Source organism: Telmatherina bonti, assembly GCF_933228915.1.
Source record: "Telmatherina bonti genome assembly, chromosome: 23".
Taxonomy (NCBI): Eukaryota; Metazoa; Chordata; class Actinopteri; order Atheriniformes; family Telmatherinidae; genus Telmatherina; species Telmatherina bonti.
The window spans coordinates 18,866,916-18,888,975 of NC_136632.1; the positions used below are offsets into that span (position 1 = coordinate 18,866,916).

Consider the following 22,060-nt stretch of genomic DNA (forward strand, 5'->3'; position numbering starts at 1 on the left):
AAATGATGTATAAAAGTGCCCTGAGTGGTGCCATACAAATAAAGCTCAATTGAATTATGTAAAGGTGTGAATTGTCTGATGCACGAAGAGGTAACGTATTTCCAATCTTGCTGAGCATACTTGAGCAGCTTCAGTTAAATTACAGAGTCTGCAATGTTTAGTAACTCCTCCTCTTCAAGGAATGTTGGAAAATTGTGGTTTGACTGGCCAGAGGGTTTTACTGCAGAAGAACAGAGAGCGAGGGAAACTGTGAGTATGTTTTGCAAGAGACTGCTGTAGAACAGAAGAATATTTAGCCATAACAAGAAGACTTGAAATGCACTCTTCCTGACACCCTGCTGAGGTTGGCAAAGACTGTTCGTCAGTCTAACAGTAAGAAAAACAGGAAGATGAAGAAACTTAAAATACTTGAAGAGAAGTGGAGCTCAAGGCTTTAACAGGTACTTTGTGTGCACATGAAGGGAACATAACTGTGTCAGAGTTAAGCTGCCTGTTGGAGCTTTATGCTGCAAAACACCAGAGCGCAAGGGAGAGTCTGGTGATCATCTTTTTGCTCAAGATCTCTGTAAAATATAGGACTCTTGAGCAATAATAGGTCACAGATGTGTCTCAAACAGACATTTAGAAAATGCTCATGTTGTTATTCACTACTTTCTTTGTATGGGATGAAAAGTTTTAGCACAACTTGTACTAGTCTGCAGTGTTGTGCCACCATCCACCCAAAGAAAAATCTTTGGACAGCTGACAGTTTCACATAGTTTCACAAATGGTAGCGTAGTTTAAAGCAGCACACCAAACTTTTCACACTTTGCACCCCCATCCCCATAAATGAAGGCTAACCTGTATCTGTCTGGCATCCCGCCTCCTTTAGCAAAAACACAGCTGTCACATGATTCTCCAGGCTGGAACATGAAGTTGTTAAGTGCAGCTCTGCAGCCTGAGGGCACAGCATAGCTTTGAAAGCCACAGCAATGTGCACAATAAATCTCAGCATGCGCTCAAGATGGTTCAAAGGGGAGTTTTAACCCTTCAAGGTCCTGGCCTACCGTTTAGCAGAGGTAAATTTGTGGTGGCTTTGATGAAATTCTTTCATCAAACTGTTCTAACACTATTGTTTCAAATTTCAACCATTTCAGTGTTATCTTTTTATGAACTTCTTCTTTTTAACATATCAGCCATTTGCAAAAAGTATTTATTCTGTTTTATTCATGTCCAAAACAAATGGAAAAACACAGAGAAACATTTTTCTCTGTAGAATTACTTTTAAGGCAAATAAAAGCAATGGGTCCACAGTCCTGAAAGGGTTGCAATTTTATGATTTCTGAGCCATCAAAAGTGATTAAAAAGCTGAAATTACTAGATTTCTAGACCAACATGGTAGAAATGTGTGCTGTTTAGAGATTCTGCTAATATGTCAACGGCGAACCTGTCCTCGTACGTAATGTTGGGGAGCTAGTAAGAGTGACAGTAACACCTTGTCTTGGCTCCTCCCCCTCTGCTTTTCCTGCTTGCGTGATCCAAGGCTTTTTTTTCGTACCTCCGCCAAGGAGGTTATGTTTTTATCCCGGGGTTTACCTGTTTGTGTTCAAGATAACTCAAAAAGTTATGGACGAATTTTATTAAAATTTTCAGGAGTTGTTGGAAATGTCAAAAAGAGGAACTGATTTGATTTTAGTCATGTTCTGGATCACCATTTGGATCCAGGAATTTTTTTTTAAATGCCGTGGCAGAGATTTGCGCTTTCTGAATGTGTTTCTAGTTTGCAGCTTTTTCCAGCAACAATTTTTTTTTTTCTTGTCTGTTTATAGGGAGGAGGCAAATAAACCGAACCGAATTGGAGAAATCCTTCCTGCATTTTCTCAGCCATGTTTGCCTTCTGAGTTTCTTCTTCACTACTTTGTATTTTCATCCTATCTCACTATTTATATGCAGGGTGTGGCTATCAGGTATGCGCTACGGGAGGAGGGGAGCTGCAAGAAGAAGCTTACGAAATACAAGAAATGAACAACTTCAGTTTGGCCCAAATGTTTTGATTGGTAAGAGTTTTTACAGATTTAGGGGTCTGACTATGTTTCTTTTTGTTCATGATTACAAAATGTACAGACTACTATCAGGATGAGGAACCACTTCACCCAGAGTAAAAAAAAAAAAAAAAAAAAAAAAAATCTCTGAGCAAGATTACCTACCTCTCTCTGTTGAGAGCCCGAAGGTCTGCAGATCAGATCTTGTTGGCAGTGCCAAAAACTAGACTCAAACCTAGAGAAGATAGAGCTTTTTCAGTGGCAGGCCCTAGACAGTCTTCCTCTCTGTTAGGGACTTACACTTATGGATCAGTTTAGGTCTGGTCTGAAAACCCATTACTTCTCCCTGGTATTTAAAACCTAACAGGATATCTTGGTTATTTCTGTTTACAAGTTTTTGTTTTTTTTTTAAACTTGTGTTTTATTGTGTTTTTTTTATTGTGTACGTATTGTACTCATTTCTCTCATTGACTAACCAAATATAGAGCTTATTAATATTATTAGTATTTATACTTTTAATTTGTTTTTAATTTTGTTCAGCTCTTTGGTCAACAGAGGTTGTGTTAAACATGCTATATCTTTACATTTTTTAATTTATCTGAATTAAAAGAAACTGAATTGCACCTAACATGGGAAACTCACTAAATTATGATAAATGAAATAGTTTCAAAATTCTATCCTATCAACTTGGATGTCAAGTGATTTTATATTCCATCATCAAGGTTTTCTTTTTTTCTTGGTGGTTCAAACTGAAAGAAATATACACCTGTAATGTTGTTGTTGCTTGTGTAACGGAACAACTCACAACATAACCCTATAAAGTCCAACCCAAGAAATAAATGAGGAAAAAAAAGTCTCACCATTTTTCTCTTAGGTCTTTAATGAGCCCTTTAAACAAAATGTAAAGTATAAACCGATTTTTGTATATTTACCAATTATTACTGGGTTTCTCTAGTATAGTCTTCTGGTGGCTGGGGTCCACCAGGGGGTAGAAGACGAGTGTACAGGATTTTGAGCATTTTTACCACAAAGTAATGCAAAGGTCTCAAACTGTATGTATCAATAATGATACATACAACATCATAGGGTTGTTTAATATTTTAAAGCAGGCAATATTTTAAAATGCAGGCAATCCTTCTTTTAATACAGTTTAGACTTGATTTTTTTTCCCCCTGATTAAGATGACCTCAGCTTTATCTCATCAGCTGATGGTCAGTGCGAGATCTATTTTGGGCTCCTGTAACTTTAAAAAAGGAAAAAGGACAGTTTAAATGCTAATAATACCTCGACAGGATGGCTGACAAAGTTAAAATATGAGAAATTTCAAAATGTGGGGGGATTCAAAAAGATGTTGAAATATAAAGAGAGAAACACAAAACTGCTAATTGCAACAAATGCACAGGAATTGGCAAATATGAGTGAAATAAAAGCCAAACAACGTGGAAAACAATAAAGGAAATATATAATCATAAATCAGTTTTATAACCAGCAATAAAATGTTTTGATTTTTAAAAAAAATCTAGATTAATGAAATTTAGTATTCATCATTATTAAAACTAATACACCACATTGAGCTGAAAAAGACAAAAATCAGTTTCTGGACACCATGAATATTTGTTAAATGTAATGACAGCTTTAAAACTAAACAAAAAAATTGAATGTAATATTTTCCTTTTTATTCCTTTTTAGATATTTTAATGAAAGAACATATTTTTCCTCTTGTTCTAATGTCAGGAATAAAATTTTGTTTTGTCATTTTTCTAGAGTCACCAATTCTTTCCGTTTTATTTTTTTTATTCAGGACCAGCTGATGCCATCTGGAATGATGAGGACCAGAGCTAACATCAGAGTTTGCTTTTCAAACAATTGCTCCATCCTCTTGTTCCTGGCTCTGTGTGTCTTTCTACTACTGTATAGTATGGACATCTTGGGGGTGAGGACTTTTTCAACAGCAGTTTGAAACTGAAGCTTTTTTATGTATTTATTTTTGTTCAAGATGTTTATGTAATGATTTTTAGCAGTATAACATTTATCCTGACGGTGCATTAGGTACCTATAAACTACCGCCCCCCCCTTTTCACCCTATGCTTTGACAGAGTGTAACCAGCATCAAGGTGCAATATCCCCCAGCCAAGTAGTACATAAGTCAAAATATTCAATCGTTATAGGATATTTTGAACATCACCTGAATGTGGGCTTCTCGAGTGGCTTTAATTGTGAAAACATCCAAGGTTTCTCTGAACTAATAAGCTGAAGCATGTGTTTACATTTTTTCCCCAGTGCCAGAATAACTTGAGACCCACCATCACTCCAACCACTCAGAAGAATATCAGCACCTGCACTTTCCATCCGCTGTCCACAGAGGAGGCTGTTGAGACAAAGCTCCTATTAGACTCCATTGCTTGGCCTGAAACTCCACCATTACCGTCCTCCTTTTCCCTGAATGAGACAAGTGACCCAGCTCACAGCTCTGTCACTATTCTTCCACGGAGAGGAGGTGGTCAGTGGCACATAGGAGATGATCTGGAAGTTTTAATCAAGATACGTGATTTTTACGGTCGTCCCAAGATCTATGGAGGAGACGTTTTACTTGCCCGGCTGCACAATCCTGCTCTGTCTGCCGGTGTGGCCGGACAGGTGGTGGATCATCGTAATGGCTCCTACTCTGCTGTTTTCTCTTTACTCTGGGAAGGAAGCGCACATGTTGAGGTAATTAAACTTTGTAATTTGGAGATGCAGTCTCTAATTGCTACATTTGGTATCTGTTCATGACCATTGTGTTGTTGCATAGCACACGAGGATAACATTTTAATTTCAGAGGTGAAGGGGGCAAAAGTATTATTCTAAAAACTCATTTTTCAGCTCATTGTGTTTCCTAGTTTTTTATCAGCCTTTTTTTTTTTTTTTTTTACCGTTTGTCTTCTCAGTGTAAGGTTCTGTTTGCAAGTTTTTGAACTGCTTTTTCTTTTAGATTGGGCTAATATTTTTCAGTTATCTGATGTCGCCCTCCTTTGCTCCTGTACGACCTAAACCTCCACTAACCCCTGGCTGCTGTCGATGCAGCTATTGCAAAGATAACAAAAGCTGGAACATCTATGAGCAATAATTTAAGTAATTACAGGAATGATAAAGAAAATTGCCAAATAAACTAGCTTATCTCTTCCTCCCCACTGTGAGTTCCAAACGAGCTCATGAACTGACTGCTTAGTTGCTACTATTTCCTACAATAGTAGGAATAGTACATTTAAATACAATAGTATATTTAAACTAGTCCACTGGCCACAATGTGAAACCTGGCCAGTTAGCTTCTGTCATCTGAAAAAACATAGAGATGCATGGTGTTTGAACTCAGGAAGCTTTAAAACAGAATATCTTCACTCTAAAATTTGGCTCTTAATGTGATGACTAATGTATATTTATTCTTTCCAGCAAACCTCTGAGGCTCCTGCTTCTCCTCCTCCATCTTTGATTATATGGTTATGGAAAATCTCTTGCTTGCTGATAATTTAACAATTGTCATGAGTCTGAATGGGAAAAAAAAAGCCCTTTGCATATGGTATGGGTGTGCACCATACGCACATGAATACCAGTTTAAATGTTAATCTAAAGAAAACTTCTGACATTATAATCCTTTGCGCTAATTTGACCCTGGCAGAACAAACGACCAATTTACAGTAGCATATTCCACATTAGCTTGTAGCAAGGTGGAATTATTTAGCTGCTTGGATTGATTTTCCAAAGGAATACGTTTCAATTGGCAACATTTAATTTATTCTACTTGGACAGCAGGGGCTAAATATGATTTGATTGAGGTTTTTGGTGATTTTACTCTTGTTCTCTGTCCCAACAGGTGACCCTGGTTCACTCCAGTGAAGCAGTAAAAGTACTGCAGAAACTTACCCAAGAACAGCCTGACAGAGTTTATTTCCAAAGCCTCTTCCGCTCAGGTTCAGTCACTGAAACTACCACTTGTAATGTTTGCCTTAATGCAACCCAGCAGCAGCTGTGCAACTACACAGACCTTTACACAGGAGATCCATGGTTCTGCTACAAACCAAAGAAGTTGGACTGTGATGCCAGGGTCACTCACAACTACGCAGGATTTAAAAAGAAAATCAGTCCCAAGGAGGAGACGCTCTTTCAAAGGCAAGTGAAAGGTGGAAATTTTCAGACTGAATGCAAAAATACAATAATTAGTCGAGCTTTACTAAATCAGCATATTAGTCTCACAAGTCCAAATGATAAGTGTCACCAGAGTGTGTTGAACAACTGCAACATATAAAATGTTTCAGTGTCTTCTCACAGCTAGGTTGTTCCAAAGCTAGAGAATTCGGTGAATTTTGAGTGAGTCTTACAAAGTTAGAAGCATACCTATCTTATGTACACTCTTGGATCTGAAAGTGTTCTTGAGGGCTGAGATGAACATCACACACCAACATTAAAATAAAAATACACTTTCACACTAATAGATAAAGAGGAACAAAAGGAACTGTAACACAACCCAAAACAGATAAAATGAGGACAAAGTACACAAGCAAGACACAGGATAAGTGTAAATATCAGATTATGATGGCTGGAGAGTGAATAAAGAGAAAACTGGAGGATTAGAAGGTGCAGAGTCTATTTATATTGTTTTACCACACAATAAAATCTTGTGAGTAAATGCACGCAGACTGTATAAAGTTGAGTTGTGTCACAGAGCCTGAAAAGTCTTTCTCACTCTGACAAGTAGAACATGTAAGTTTAGTGTGGAAACGCTCCTTTTAAAAACTGTTTTCAGCTTGTTCTTAAAAGTAAACAAGGACTCTGAATTGGACTGAGTTCCTGCATTTCGAGCTGGATGAATGTGTGTTTCTTCAGCAGCAGGGTAACCCAAGCTTGCTTGAAGGCAGAGGGGAAGACACCAGATTTCATAGAGGGGTTGATAATATAGGTTACTGCAGATTTCATTGGAGTTAAAATGCTCTGACGGATCAAGAGGACAGGTTGTGAGTTTTGAGTTGAATAGAAGTTTAGAGACGTCGTCCTCATTTTGTCGGTGGAAAGAGCAGAGTGAGGCAACGGCAGCTGGTTGAGGAAGGCTGAGTCTGTCAGGGAGAATTGGTTTCTGATGGTAGCAACTTTTTTCAATGAAGTAGGAAGCAAATAATTCTGCAGTCATCACAGTGGGTGATGGAGAAAGAAGAGAGTTCAGTGCCATGAACAGTTGTGATCTTGTTCTGATTAAAGGTTATCTTATCAGCCTTGAGGCTGGTTGTGAAAAGAAGCAGGTTTGTGCCAGTATTTGGAAAAGTCAGTGTGCTCTTTTGATTTGCGCCACTTTGTTTTTGAGCGTTTCTCAGTTCTGGTCCTCAGGCAGCCCCTGCCCTGCCTGTTTTAGACATGTTCCTCCTCCAAAGACCTTGAGTCAGATTATTGAACTTTCTCATCAAGTTCTTTACAGCCTGTTCACGAATCCTTTATTTCATTCAGGTGTGTTAAAGTAGGGTCACCCATAAAACATGCAGGGCAGGGGGCCCTGAGGATCGGAATTGAGAAACACTGTCCTAAAACCTGCTCAATGATCCCTAGAATCTGTGAGCGATGGACGAGGAGGATTTTGTCTCGCTGGTTTTGACAACAGACTTTGACGAGAAAGGAACAGAATATTTCTGTTTGCAGTTCTTCCAAATGTTCTGAGCTCATTTGTAATACATCATACTGTATACTGCTGAATATGTACAATATGTTTTCACAAGCATTGACTTGAAATATTTGCCTCACTCAAAGACTTCAAAAACACGAACAGCCAGGCAGCACTTAGGACATCTGGAAGATTGTTTTGTTCTTGCTGTGCTTGTTCATCACAGCTGTCATATAAAACATCTAGTGTTATTATTGTAATTTCCTGTAAGTAGCATACCTTGACTCCACAATTACTGCAGTTGCTGTCTGTGTTTTATGCAGCTGCCTCATGGCAATGAATCCATATGCACATCTGTCCACAGGCTGTAATATAACAATGGTGTTCCAGTCCTAAACTGTAGGGTGCGCCAACGAGCTGAATATTAGCTAAACTAGTGGGGTTTTAACCATTATAGAGCTTGCATAAGAAATTATTTTACTGTAGTTTTAAATGTCATACATTGATCACTCAGTTATTTTACAGTATGTCACATTCACCCTTTGCTACAACCTTTACTGATTTGTATATTCATTCATTTAAATGCATTTCAGTTCAGTGAAGCTGCTTTTTATGTTTTGCTTCAGGGACGTCAACTTGAAAGTTGTAATTCCAGCTTCAGGACCTGCTAACATCACCGTGTTGCCAAAATTAAAAGGTAAAACTCCATTATTCTTTATTCTATTTATTTATTTAATCAATTTTGCTGAATCATGATTCTTATGCTTAATTGTCAAATGGCAAAAAATCTAATTTACAGAAATTCACCAATTATAAAATACCAACAGATTAACTATGGCAAATGTAAATTAAAAGTAAGTTAAATTAAAAATCAAAAAGTGCTGCATTTCAACATCAGCTCAGCAGAAAAGTATATGAAGCTGTAACTTTTGCAGATGGAAAATTTCCACAAGATTTCTGGAATTAATGTGGCACACATTTCTGTTCTTGCAGCTTATCTCTACAGATCATTTTAAGAGTATTTCAGACCTTGGAGTACATATTTTTTTAAAAAAAGCTTATAGGCCAAGGCATCTACTTCAGAAGTGCTCTCAAGATTTTAATAACAGCAAAGCAACGCCCTTGTGGGCTGCAGAATACCTTCAGGAAAATGTAGAAGGTTTGAAAGTGTTCATGATCTAAAACAAAAAAACCAAAAACTGGGACCTTATCACTTGATAGTATGATAAGTTTTATATATAAAGTAGTGTATGCAGATGTTTTTGCATCCTAGAAATGTGGAGCAAAATACAGTTTATGGAAAATATTCCTTTTCAAGCGGAAACTTTTAGGTTCTTTCAGGATTAATTGTTTGATTTATTGTTATACACACAGGAATCTGGTACAGTTCTGAACAACACAAATTACCTGCCTCCCCTGAGTGACATGGTGCATGCGTGTGTCTGAGTGTGTGTACGTGTTTGTGTTTTAGGTGAACATGTTGCAGTGGTTACACCTATGTCCGTGCTGTCCTCTAAAAATTACATGGGCAATATGCACCACTAGGAGTGAGAACTAAGTTGCTGACACAAAGACGTAGTCCTGTCTGGTTTATCACACTGTCCTCCAAGCTTCACAATCAATCATTCATTCATTCATTCATTCATTACCATAACCACTTAATCCAATAAATAATAATAAATAATATCCCAGCAGCCTTTGGGCAAAGGTGGGGGCACACCCTGGACAGGTCGCCGGTCCATCGCAGGGCGACGTACAACTTAATCCCACTTTGTAAATTATAGTTCTCTGATGGATGGCATGCACATGCTTATTTAAAGATGAATAATGTTTACATTTCACAAAATATAACCCTAACCCTCTTCACGACAAAACATGTCATAACTTAATAAGTGTAACATTTACAATAAACTCTTGTTACGTGATACGGTTCCTTGTAATTTCTTTTTATTTGAAGGAAAGCTCTTTGCTTCCATACGCTACAACGCTTTATTCCTGAAAGAAATATTCATGTAGGAGTCATAAAAAAGGAAATATGCCTGCCTCACTGCATATCTGAAGTCCAAGTCTGGTCCTCTGGAGCTCCTATCTTGCAATTTTTAGAGGAATCCCTTCTACAACATTCCTGAATCAAATGAATGTCTTGTTACCAGGTTTCAGCAGAGCTGAATGACATGTAGGTGAGGAAATTAAAAGTTGCAGGATAGTATATCTCAAGGACCAGACTTGGCCACCCCTAATTTAAATCAATCTTGTACAATACAGCAGTGAAGAATTTCATGAGTGGAACACCCTTCATCTTATTACTACAGGGGTGAATTGATTGTTTAGGGCTTAAAAGATATTTTTGTTGAAATTGTGTGTAAGTCAACTCTCTCCCATCCCTCCCTCTTTTTTTATTTATTTATTTTTTTAACCTCTTGTCAGATGAACCAAAGGTGAACAGCAACCTAGTGAAAGATAGACCTTCTGGCTTTTACTACTCGGGTCTGTGGCAAGCATTAGATGGCACCATCATTCGCCAGTTCAACACCTCTACAGCCATCACTCAGTGCCTGAAGGGCAAGACTGTCCACCTGTATGGAGACTCCACTATCAGGCAGTGGTTTGAATACCTCAAAGAACAACCAGGTAGCGTTGCTGCAGGGATTTCTGGGAACTGTTTGATTCTGTTAACATTGCAAACTAATTTGTTCTTCATGGCATACTTTTCAGATCTTAAGGAATTTGACCTACACAGCTTGAAACAAAATGGACCTTTTATGGCCCTGGACTATGCAAACAACATTTTAGTGACGTACCGCTCTCATGGACCGCCCCTCCGTTTTGCCAAGGTGCCAGTCAGCCAGCTCCATTATATTGCAAATGAACTAGAAAGAATTGAAGGAGGTGCCAACACTGTCGTAGTCATTGGGATCTGGTCACACTTCAGCACTTATCCTATTCATGTCTACATCTGGCGTCTACAAGGTATCCGTAAGGCAGTGGTAAGGCTACTGTCCAGGGCTCCAGGTACAAAGGTCATCATCCGGACTGCAAACCCTAAAGCTTTGACGGTCTACGAGACGCTGACCAACAGTGATTGGTACACAATGCAGCGCGACAAGGTGCTTAGAGCCATGTTCAAAGGAGTTAAAGTTGACCTGGTGGATGCCTGGGAGATGGGCCTGGCCCACCACCTGCCACACAACCTACATCCACAACCTTCCATTATCAAGAACATGATTAATGTCCTCCTGTCACACATTTGTATTGGCACAAGAATTGTAAGGGATATGAAATAATGTGCACATAAAGGGGCATGAGTGAAATAACTTTCCTAAAGCTGTGAAATTTGATAATCTGAAGAAAACCTAAGTACAGAGATGATCAAGGCATGCTGAGAAGGGACATGACTGATAATAGATGACTACTTCTGAATGATCAAATTTATTAAACTCTGGGAGCATTGTGAAAACTGAATCCAGTTGGATGGGAAGCATCACTGCAATCTTCAGGACACTCTAAGGAAATCCCTCCGAGGCTCTGGTACTTGAACTACCTTTTCCTGATGCAGCTCCTTTGTTTTTGTTGATAATCTGTTTGGTGTCAGCCAGAAGGCCTGAACACTCTATAAACATTTCCATAGAATAAATGATTGCCATGAACATGTTTGAGTACTGGGATGGCATTAATGAGCTGATGCTTGGTGGCATCTCCTTTTAGACACGCTGCAACCAATTGTAGCCAAAGCTGCTGGAATGAATAATTGATGTAAATTTCTTGAAGTGTACATCAATCATTCTGCAGAAGTACGTTGTTGCAGTGGGACCAAGTGCACATTGAATTGTGTCTTCATGTACCAGTCCATCAGTTTGTGATGCAGAATTTGCATAAATATTTCTTTTATCCCTCATCTTCTGTCTAACCCACACCTTAAATTCAGGTTAAACTTGGATATTTGTTCTCATTATCTTCATATGCTAGGTTTTAAAAATATTTCAGTTTACATTAAATGACAATGATTGTGATTGATGTGTGCGCCAAAGTTGAAAGAGACCTGCTGAATCCTATTACTGTTAAATGTGTGTGTCCAAAATAATAAAGTTTTTAAACAGACAAGACTGCAAACAATATACAGCACAGTTTCTTCAGTCAGAGGCTTCTTCAGGTCCACTGCAATATGTCTACAGCCTTATGTGACTCTATATATACTTTATCTTTGTTGTCATTGATTTATTTAACTCTGAAACAGTGTAATTTCCCTGTGCTGGACTGATATTATACTTGAGTGATTTGAATTTAATTTGGATTTAAGTTTTGGTTTAAACAACTTATGCACACAAGATTGTTTTTCTTGCTTGCACATCTATCTATCTAATATACATGCATGCATATAGTGGAGGCCTGAAGATTAATATATGGGTTGAAATTGGAAATGGATCATCAGAAGGATGCCAGTAGTCATTTACACTTGCAGAGCCATACCGGTTCTCCCACCAGCCACCATCCTCTGAAAAGGAACAGTGCGATTCCAAAAGGTCACCTGCATAGGCGTCACGAATGGCGTCATGTTTGGACAAAGAGAGATACCAAGATGCACACCACAACACAAGATGTGTGTCTTGCTGTTCCAGAGCACACAGAGTTTTTCATGTCTGACAGAAGATGGTAGATGAACACTTTTGGACACAGACAGACATGGAAGAATAAATCTCATATGTCCCCTTTCTCAGTTTGACTAATAAAATCTTAAACCTAGTTATGTATTTGCAATAAAAGCATCAGGACTTTGAACATAAATTGATGCTAAACATACAAATGAGTTTCCTATGTTTTAAAAAGCACACTTTAGGTCCTTCATTACCTGTGTTTCCTTTGGAATTTCCTCCATAAATTCATCCTCTCATTTCCCACACAAAAGGAAAAGCTGAGCCACTTTCAAAGTCCCAGATCATCCACTCTCAAGGTCCACTTCTTGGATTTTTCTATTAGTCAGATAAAAACATTCTTTAGACCAATCCAGTGGTCCGCTGAGAAAAACAAGAGCACAGAGAGAAAGTGTTTCATCTTTCCATTACTTTTAAAACACATGAGAACCATCAGGTATCCAAGTACAACAGGTTTTCCCTGTAGCATGACAGGTATCCCTACGCTCAGACGCAAACCTACAGCCATCCTGTTCTGGAGAGTCATAAGACGCAGAACCTTCATCTCAGGGGTCAAAGCCTCAAAGCCTACAGTGACAAGCGATGTCAAATTGTTAAAATTCACAGCTAACCTTTCAGTCTGGAAAGAATTTTGCACGGTACCATATGGAGTAATGACACCACCTAAAACATTCTCTCATGTAGCCACCCGTTGTCTCCTTACTCTGCATGGAGGACTGTGAGGAAAAGGAACAAGAAACTCAGCCAAACTAGGTTGTATACAGAGATGGGGAACAAAATAAGCTCAATAACATGTACCACACCATTTCTTATGGAGATACAAGCAAGACTTATGTCTGCTCCCCACACCATATTAGTGGGGTAACTATATCCTTCCAGAGATTGATACCAAACAGAACTGTAGACCAGTGGGCCGGCTTTGGACTTAGACCTATGTGTACTCTTTACACACCGTAAAGCTGTGTATGGTCACCACCCTAGCATACTGATGTTATTGGGAAATCGGACAAAGAAAATAATGTTCTCAGGAAATAAAGTGCAGGATGATAAAAGTTTTAATCAGATTCTCTGGATCTTCTCTGAATAAATATTTGCAGAGGTAAGAACAGTATCCAAAGTTCTTTTTAATTTTTGATCTGGAAATTTACATACAAAAGACTTAACACAATGCACGCATGTTTTTGAATTTATAGGATTTCCTTTTTTGTTTAAACTGTGCTTTATGTTCATATGTTCTTCTATAAATATACAAGACTTTGTACAAGAGGTGGAACAAAACCTAAATAAGACATTTAGAAATAGTCCAGAACTTTCATATTTTCTTCTGAACATAAATAGAATGACCTCGGAAAACTTTGACTTGAAATACGTCAAACGTGGACTGAAAAGGTGAAATAGTTTTATTAGACAATGATGAGAACAGAGGAACCTGGTTTCCTGAAAAGGCGGTCCAACTGGGCAGACCCGAGAATGGGAAGGTAGAAGATGGTTAGTGGACTGGGAGAGAACTAGACAAAAGGGAGAGGTCAACAAGAAGGCAGAAATCCAGAGGAAAGGGTAATGGCAGGAATCTGTAAAGATAAAACGGAGCAAAACCACTGTGGCAGCAACAAACTGATAAAGATCACTGGGCATAAAGGCCTCAGACAATCTGACACTGAGCAGAGCAGCATTATATGCCGTGTGCAACAGGTGAGCAGCATGAGAATAATCACCAAGCACAGGTGGAAACAGCCAGGAACCTGGCCAGCAGAGCACCAATCAAACCAATTAAACTTATTTTCTTCAGACAGTTGGAGAGTCCATACAGACTATGACACATTTTGACTACGACCAAATGTCAAGGTAAACATAGACTTGATTTTCTTAGCTGTCAAAAGTTTAACTGTTATATTTTTAGTCAATATTTTCCTTTTTTACAATAATTTTACAAGCATTGTGGTTTAAATGTGCTCTATTGCACCTGTGCAAGTTAGTACAGCGGTTTAGGATGTGTTCCTCTAATGAAAATTTCACTTCATTTATTTTAATCTATATAATTTTTTTCTCTGTTCCTTTAAATGAACATTTTAGATCCATGCTTTCATAAGTTTTTTTTTTAACTTTACCTTTTTTAAAATATTTGTTTTATGTATGCAAACCTTAAACTACAACGTAAAACTATATTATTTGAATGCTTATATAGTTTAGTATAATCCAGGACTTTAATAAGACCAATATCATGATATTCAGAAGAAGCCTTGTATTTTATATGCAACAAAATTAAAAGGAAATTAATTAATTTAAAAAAAAAAAACATATTTAAGAGTGCATGGGACTGGAATTTTTCCTCCAACCCACACTGTTTAATGCCTGCATGTGAGCATTTATACATGCTTCCTGGCAGTGCACTGTAATTTTATTTGATGCATTTTTAACTGAGCTCTGCCATTTTAGTTAAAAACTTTTATACTTCATGGTCATCTGCTTAATTTTTCTAGTATAAGAACAGCAATGGGAATGACTTCTGAGCATAAAGCATATGCATATGCAAAAGGGTCAAGCCCCTGACTTTGCAAATAGACACTATATATTTCACTGGGAATGTTTGATCTACTTGTTCTTGCTCTGCTGCATGAAAATGTTTTTATTGACAGTGTTTTTTTTTTTTTTTTAGATGGAAAAGTGAGTTTTATTACAAATGCAGAGACATATGAGACATGTGTAGAACTATGGTTGGGACACAAACAAAAAACATTAAAAAAAAAAAAAAAAAAAAGCGTGTTAAAAGACATAGAACTTTACGTCCACATTGTTCACATTCCAAACAATGTGGAACGTCAGTGCACGGTTACCTGGTAGACTGTTTGATGTACATGTCAGATCCAAAGCAGTGTTGCCAACTTCATGACTTTTGTGTTTATATTTAATGGTTTTTCAAACCCTGAAGTGACTCGTGACAAATATGTTTTCTGATGTTGTTGGAGACTGATGTGAGCACGAGTGTTTACTCCTCTGTCCAAAGCAGTTGTCTTGATGTAGCTTCCAGCTGCAGGCAGTGCAGCAAATGTTGAGGTGCCTTCGGCTGATCCTGTCCTGGCTTACCCATCAGATATTATTTAAGTGTAGAAAAAAACCCTTTAATTTGTTGGAGTATATCGATCTATCTGCTCACCTAGCTAGCTAGCTAGCAAGCAAACCCTCTTACCGATTGTTTGCAACAAGACAGTGACACATAAGTGGGTGTTAAAGAGCATGTCAGAGAGGCTGAGTCTTTTAAGCCTGTTACAATGTAAAGAGAGAACTTCTCAAGGTCACGAGAACAAAATTGTTATTGTGGTTGGGGACATTTTGCCACATTTGAACTTTCTTCTTTGGCGCTCTGAGAAGTGTGATGTGATTGGTCGGACATTTGAGGTGAGGTTAGTTAACACCTAAAAGTGTGAAGTGGAAAGTTGTTTCCTGCATTTCTGCCAATGAGAGGTTGGACGGATCATTTTAATTAACAGGTAAATGAGGTGATGAGAAAGAACAAGCATAAATTCAACACACGTAATTTGAAATGACATGAACACTGCTGCATGCACAACCTTGTGTTGCCATGGACAAAGTTTGTCATTTAGTATGAAATCACCGGGTCAGTTCACTGCATATAAACTGATCTTTTTTTTTTCCTGTTTCTGCAGCCTCAAATTTGAACCAATTTCTCCTTGCAGAGGATAAAACAGGCTTTAGAAGTAAACACTAGATGTTCAGCAACCTTCTAAATACTCCATCTTTTAATTAAGTCCAGCATCTGTCCAGCATTCTGCCTCCTTTAGCAAAAGCACAGCTGTCACATGATTCTTCAGGCTGGAACATGAAGTTAAGAGGAGTTTCTTAGCCTCAGGGCACAGCATGGTTTTCTAAAGCCACAATAAGTATTGGTGTGCTTTCAAGATGATTAATAAGCAAAGGTTAAACACTGGAGCTTTAGCTTGAAGAAAAACAAAAGCAGTGACTATAGCCCTGAAAGGGTTGCATTTTTCATGATTTGAGTCATCAAAAGTGGTTAAAAAGCTTAAATTACTTGATTTCTAGACCAACACGGCAGATATGCATGCTGTTTTTAAACTAATGTGACAACTGCAAAGCCACTAGTGTTAAAATGTAATAATGACTTAAAAACTAAACTAAAACATTTAATTGAACTTTAAAATAATTCTATCAATTTTATTTTTATTTTAAATTACAAGGATGTAGGAAATTTTAATGGAAGATCAAATTTTCCATGTGTTCTGATGTCTGGTTGGAAAAAAAAAAAAAAAAAAGGAAAAAAAAAGTTTTCCCCTTGTCACCTTTTTTCTTTCTGCTTTGTCTTTTTATTCAGTACCAGATGATACCATCTCGAATAATGAAGACCAGAGCTAATATCAGAGTTTGCTTTTTAAATAATGGCTCCACCTTCCTGTTTGTGGTTCTGTGTGTCTTTTTCTCACTACTATATACTATGGACTTTATGGAGGTGAGCAGTTTGAAAAAGGTTTTTGATTTTTATGTTTTTTATCTGATGTTTGATTTTCTGCAATATAATACTTGTACTATCTGGTATAAACCATCAAAGATGCATATGGTAACTAAACTGCTTTATTTATCCTCTTTTTTATCCTGTGTTTGGACAGGCTGTAACCAGCATGAAGGTGCAAAATCCCCTCCAAATAGGATGGACTTTAAACCAGGTAGTGCATTTATAATAAAAAATATTTAAAATATTCCTATAGGATATTTTGCATGACTCCTGAATGGGCTTCTTGATTGGCTGATTTAATAAGCTCCAGTATGTATTTACTCTCCCCTCCCTTGCAGTGCCAGAATAACTTGAGCCCCACCATCACTCCAACCACTCAGAAGAATATCAGCACCTGCACTTTCCATCCGCTGTCCACAGAGGAGGCTGTTGAGACAAAGCTCCTATTAGACTCCATTGCTTGGCCTGAAACTCCACCATTACCGTCCTCCTTTTCCCTGAATGAGACAAGTGACCCAGCTCACAGCTCTGTCACTATTCTTCCACGGAGAGGAGGTGGTCAGTGGCACATAGGAGATGATCTGGAAGTTTTAATCAAGATACGTGATTTTTACGGTCGTCCCAAGATCTATGGAGGAGACGTTTTACTTGCCCGGCTGCACAATCCTGCTCTGTCTGCCGGTGTGGCCGGACAGGTGGTGGATCATCGTAATGGCTCCTACTCTGCTGTTTTCTCTTTACTCTGGGAAGGAATTGCATATGTTGAGGTAAGACCTAAACTTTGCTATTTGGTTGTCTTTTTAACTGCTGACTATAGTGTCTGCTCATCACCATTCTGTTGTTGTTTAGCACACAGCACATTTTGTTTACAGTAATTGTTAGATATAGGAGATGGATTTTTCTGTTTAGAAATATGAACCATCCATCCATCCATTTTCTATTGCTTGTCGGGTTGCGGGGTTAGGGGATAAGGCATTCCCGGGCCAGCCCAGGGACATGTTCCTCCAGCATGTCCTGGGCCTTCCCTGGGGTCTCCTTCAACAGGAACATGCCCAGAACACCTCACCTCCGTGAAAACAGCTTCTTAAAACCAGACATTATTTACAGCTTCCTTAGTATCCTGTTCGTGACGCCAAAATGTAATGAAACACTTCTATTTATTTTGCAGGATCGTAGGAAGTCGGCAAATAATGAACACACAAACTCTTAGCCCAATGATTAACTCAGCGTTTTATTAATCTTGCAGCACAAGAGTAAGCAACACATCATCAGTTAAGGCACTTTTCAGTTTCCAGCTCTTACCGTAACGCGAGAGGTTGGAGAGCCCACAACCCCGGTAGAGAGTGCCAAAACCAGCTGGGTGTACTGATCAGATAGACCCGCAGCAGACTCCACCGAAGTCTGGGACTTCCCCGCTTTAATACCCCTCATTCTGCAACATAACGTGGGAGCGCTAGGGAGGTGGCCAACCATCCCCACCCACACACACACACACACACCATGAGACCATAACTTTTGTTGTTTCACACGCAGCAGTTGACCTTCTTCAGTTATATAAGCAAGCAGCTCTGCAAAACAGGATTCCCTTCCCACAACACCATTGAATGAGGGCACACAACATCACCATTAAAGTTTATACTTCATTATCAAGGAGGCATCCCGACCAGATGGCAGAGTCCCTTCAACTGGCTCCACTCGATGCTGAACCAACTTTGCTGTCAAACTAAGTTTAAAACTAAGTTTAGCTTGAGTTCTATAACTACATGAGTACAAATAATTTTATTTGGCAATCAATTCTCCAAAGAAATGAATTTCAATTGATATTCATTCAATTTTACTTGGACAGCAGTGGCTAATTGTGATCTAAATGAGGTTTTTGGTGATTTTACTCTTGTTCTCTGTCCCAACAGGTGACCCTGGTTCACTCCAGTGAAGCAGTAAAAGTACTGCAGAAACTTACCCAAGAACAGCCTGACAGAGTTTATTTCCAAAGCCTCTTCCGCTCAGGTTCAGTCACTGAAACTACCACTTGTAATGTTTGCCTTAATGCAACCCAGGAGCAACTGTGCAACTACACAGACCTTTACACAGGAGATCCATGGTTCTGCTACAAACCAAAGAAGTTGGACTGTGATGCCAGGGTCACTCACAACTACGCAGGATTTAAAAAGAACATCAGTCCCAAGGAGGAGACGCTCTTTCAAAGGCAAGTGAAAGGTGGAAATATCACTGGTTTCTTATCTATGGTGATATTTACTCTATCCTAACACACACCACATTACAACAGTGACTTGTTCCTTTCCATCTATCTATTCGCTCCATCTTCCTATTCAAATGCAGGGTTGGGACATGCTACCAATCCTTTTGCAAGGCAAACACAGAGGGACAAACAACCTCTTCCACTCACACACAGGAGAAATTTAGACTAATTCAATTGGACACTAGTTGAGTGCATAATTACTTTAGTGCAGTTTTTTAAAGGTAGATGGACTGTACTTAAAGTGCTTAGTCGTATGTTGATCTGTCAAAGGTCTTTTACACTGTCACATTTACACTTTCCCTCAATCATCTAATTTGTATATTTATATATACAAATTGTTCATAAAAATGAACAATTAAACCATTATAAATAGTTCTGTTCGGTGAAGTTTCTTTTTATATTGCTTTAGTGACGTCAACATGAAAGTTGAAATTCTGGCTTTTGGACCTGCAAACATCACTGTCTTTCCCAAATTAAAAGGTAAAGTTTTATTATTTTTTGTTGGGCCATGACTCTTACACTTAATAATAATGGGTATTCATCGAATTTACAGTAATTTACCAATGAAGTTGCCAGGTTATTGTAGACTCCTTTGGCAAAAGTTAATTAAAATGCTGTAGTTCAACATACAGCTCAGCAGAAAATTGTCTGAAGCTACAGAACATTTTAGGAATAATTCAGACAGAGTAAATGGAGAAAATGCATTTAACAAACACACAAAAAAAGCTGAGATTTAAGGGCAAAAAATCTTGGCCTAAGAACTACCTGCAGGATTGTAACAAAAGCAAAGTGTGCCTTGTGTGCCTTCAGGGAAATGTAGATGATTTTAGTGTTAATTCTTTGTTCTATACAGAAACATGGAAAGCATGCTTAAATAAGAATACATTTAAAAAAAAAATTCTTTTAGAAATATTGGAGCAAATTTGTTCTGGTCAAGCAGGAACATTTAGATTTATTGTTGTACACACAGGAATGTGGGACCGTGATGAACACACACCACCTGCCTGTACGCAGTGAGATGGTGCATGCATGTGTCTAGGTGTGTGTTTTTCTTTTTGTAAACATGTACCAGTGCTTAGGCTATGCCCATGGTTGTGCTGTCCTGTGAAAACTAAAATATAAATTATACAGGCAATATGCACCTAGGAGTGAGAATTAAGTATCTGACACAAAGATGTCAGAATTTTTATCACTTAATGTTTTTAGTTGTTTTATTAACCAGAATTCATTTAAAGAGACGGTATTCAGAGAATGTTTTTCTGTGTGTCTATTTTTAAATGCCTTTTTATCCACTGTTTGTTTTAATCCTTATGACTTGATTTTATCCTGTAAAGCACTTTGTGTTGCCTGTGGCATGAAAAGTGCTCAAGAAATAAAGTTTGATTTGATGTAGTCCTGTCTGGTTTATCACATGGTGCTGCAAGCTTGACCATCATACTCTCCCAACCTAATCCCACTTTGTAAATTTATACAGTTGGCTGATCTACTTCTAGGACAGCTTCCTCTTTAAAATACAAAGGGCATACCACCTTTTCACAAACATAAGTGCCATATTTTACAATATCTGTGATAACGTCCACTGTTTTCTTTTAATTTGGTTGAAAGCTCTACGCTTCTATATTTCTACTGTGCAACAATGCTTGCTCAAATATTCATGTAGGAATCATAAAAAGGAAATATGCTTGCTTCTCACCCAAAAATCTGAAGTCCTGTCCTTGGGAGCTACTATCCTGCAACTTTTAGAAGCAGCCCTTCTCCAACATACTGTCCCTAAAGTAATGTCTTACCAGGCTTCTTCATGACTGTATATGCTGGTGAGGGAATTCATCTAAAAGTTGCAGGATAGTCTATCTCAAGGACCAGACTTGGCCACATGTGACCTAAATCAATCTTGTAAAATACAGCAGTTTGGAATTTCATGAGTGGAACACCCTTCTTCTTGTTACTACAGGGGTAAATTGATTGTTTAGGGTTTTAAAGATGTTGTTTTTGTTGAAATTGTGTGCAAGTCAACTCTCTCCCATCCCTCCCCCTCTTTTTTTTTTTTTTTTTTTTTTTTTTTTTTTGTACCTCTTGTCAGATGAACCAAAGGTGAACAGCAACCTAGTGAAAGATAGACCTTCTGGCTTTTACTACTCGGGTCTGTGGCAAGCATTAGATGGCACCGTCATTCGCCAGTTCAACACCTCTACAGCCATCACTCAGTGCCTGAAGGGCAAGACTGTCCACCTGTATGGAGACTCCACTATCAGGCAGTGGTTTGAATACCTCAAAGAACAACCAGGTAGCGTTGCTGCAGGGATTTCTGGGAACTGTTTGATTCTGTTAACATTGCAAACTAATTTGTTCTTCATGGCATACTTTTCAGATCTCAAGGAATTTGACCTGCACAGCTTGAAACAAAATGGACCTTTTATGGCCCTGGACTATGCAAACAACATTTTAGTGACGTACCGCTCTCATGGACCGCCCCTCCGTTTTGCCAAGGTGCCAGTCAGCCAGCTCCATTATATTGCAAATGAACTAGAAAGAATTGAAGGAGACGCCAACACTGTCGTAGTCATTGGGATCTGGTCACACTTCAGCACTTATCCTATTCATGTCTACATCTGGCGTCTACAAGGTATCCGTAAGGCAGTGGTAAGGCTACTGTCCAGGGCTCCAGGTACACAGGTCATCATCCGGACTGCAAACCCTAAAGCTTTGACGGTCTACGAGACGCTGACCAACAGTGATTGGTACACAATGCAGCACGACAAGGTGCTTAGAGCCATGTTCAAAGGAGTTAAAGTTGACCTGGTGGATGCCTGGGAGATGGGCCTGGCCCACCACCTGCCACACGACCTACATCCACAACCTCCTTTAGTGAAGAATATGATTAATGTCCTCCTGTCCCACATATGTACTGGTACAAGTATTGTAAGGGATATAAAATAATGTGCACATGAAGGAGGAAGAGGACATTTGTTAAATAACTTTCCTCCATCTGGGATGTTAAATGATCTAAAGTAAAATGCTGGC

The 22,060-nt window shown here is 38.5% G+C and overlaps 2 protein-coding genes across 2 annotated transcripts; both read left to right on the forward strand.

Moving 5' to 3' along the window:
* Nucleotides 1-364: 364 nt before the first annotated feature.
* On the forward strand, nt 365-10,928 carry LOC306773363 (NXPE family member 3-like; the record flags this gene model as incomplete). The annotated part of the gene is made up of 8 exons (XM_079263152.1): nt 365-440; nt 1,933-2,036; nt 3,823-3,954; nt 4,302-4,730; nt 5,872-6,167; nt 8,271-8,341; nt 10,072-10,275; nt 10,360-10,928. The coding sequence occupies exons 3-8, from the start codon at nt 3,832-3,834 to the stop codon at nt 10,926-10,928; spliced, it is 1,692 nt and encodes a 563-aa protein (XP_079119278.1). The 5' UTR covers nt 365-440; nt 1,933-2,036; nt 3,823-3,831.
* Nucleotides 10,929-13,853: 2,925 nt separating this feature from the next.
* LOC306773364 (NXPE family member 3-like) lies at nt 13,854-21,976 on the forward strand (the record flags this gene model as incomplete). The annotated part of the gene is made up of 6 exons (XM_079263153.1): nt 13,854-13,985; nt 17,118-17,546; nt 18,690-18,985; nt 19,449-19,519; nt 21,120-21,323; nt 21,408-21,976. 6 exons carry the CDS (start codon nt 13,854-13,856, stop codon nt 21,974-21,976), a joined length of 1,701 nt encoding a protein of 566 aa, XP_079119279.1.
* Between the last annotated feature and the right edge of the window lie 84 nt (nt 21,977-22,060).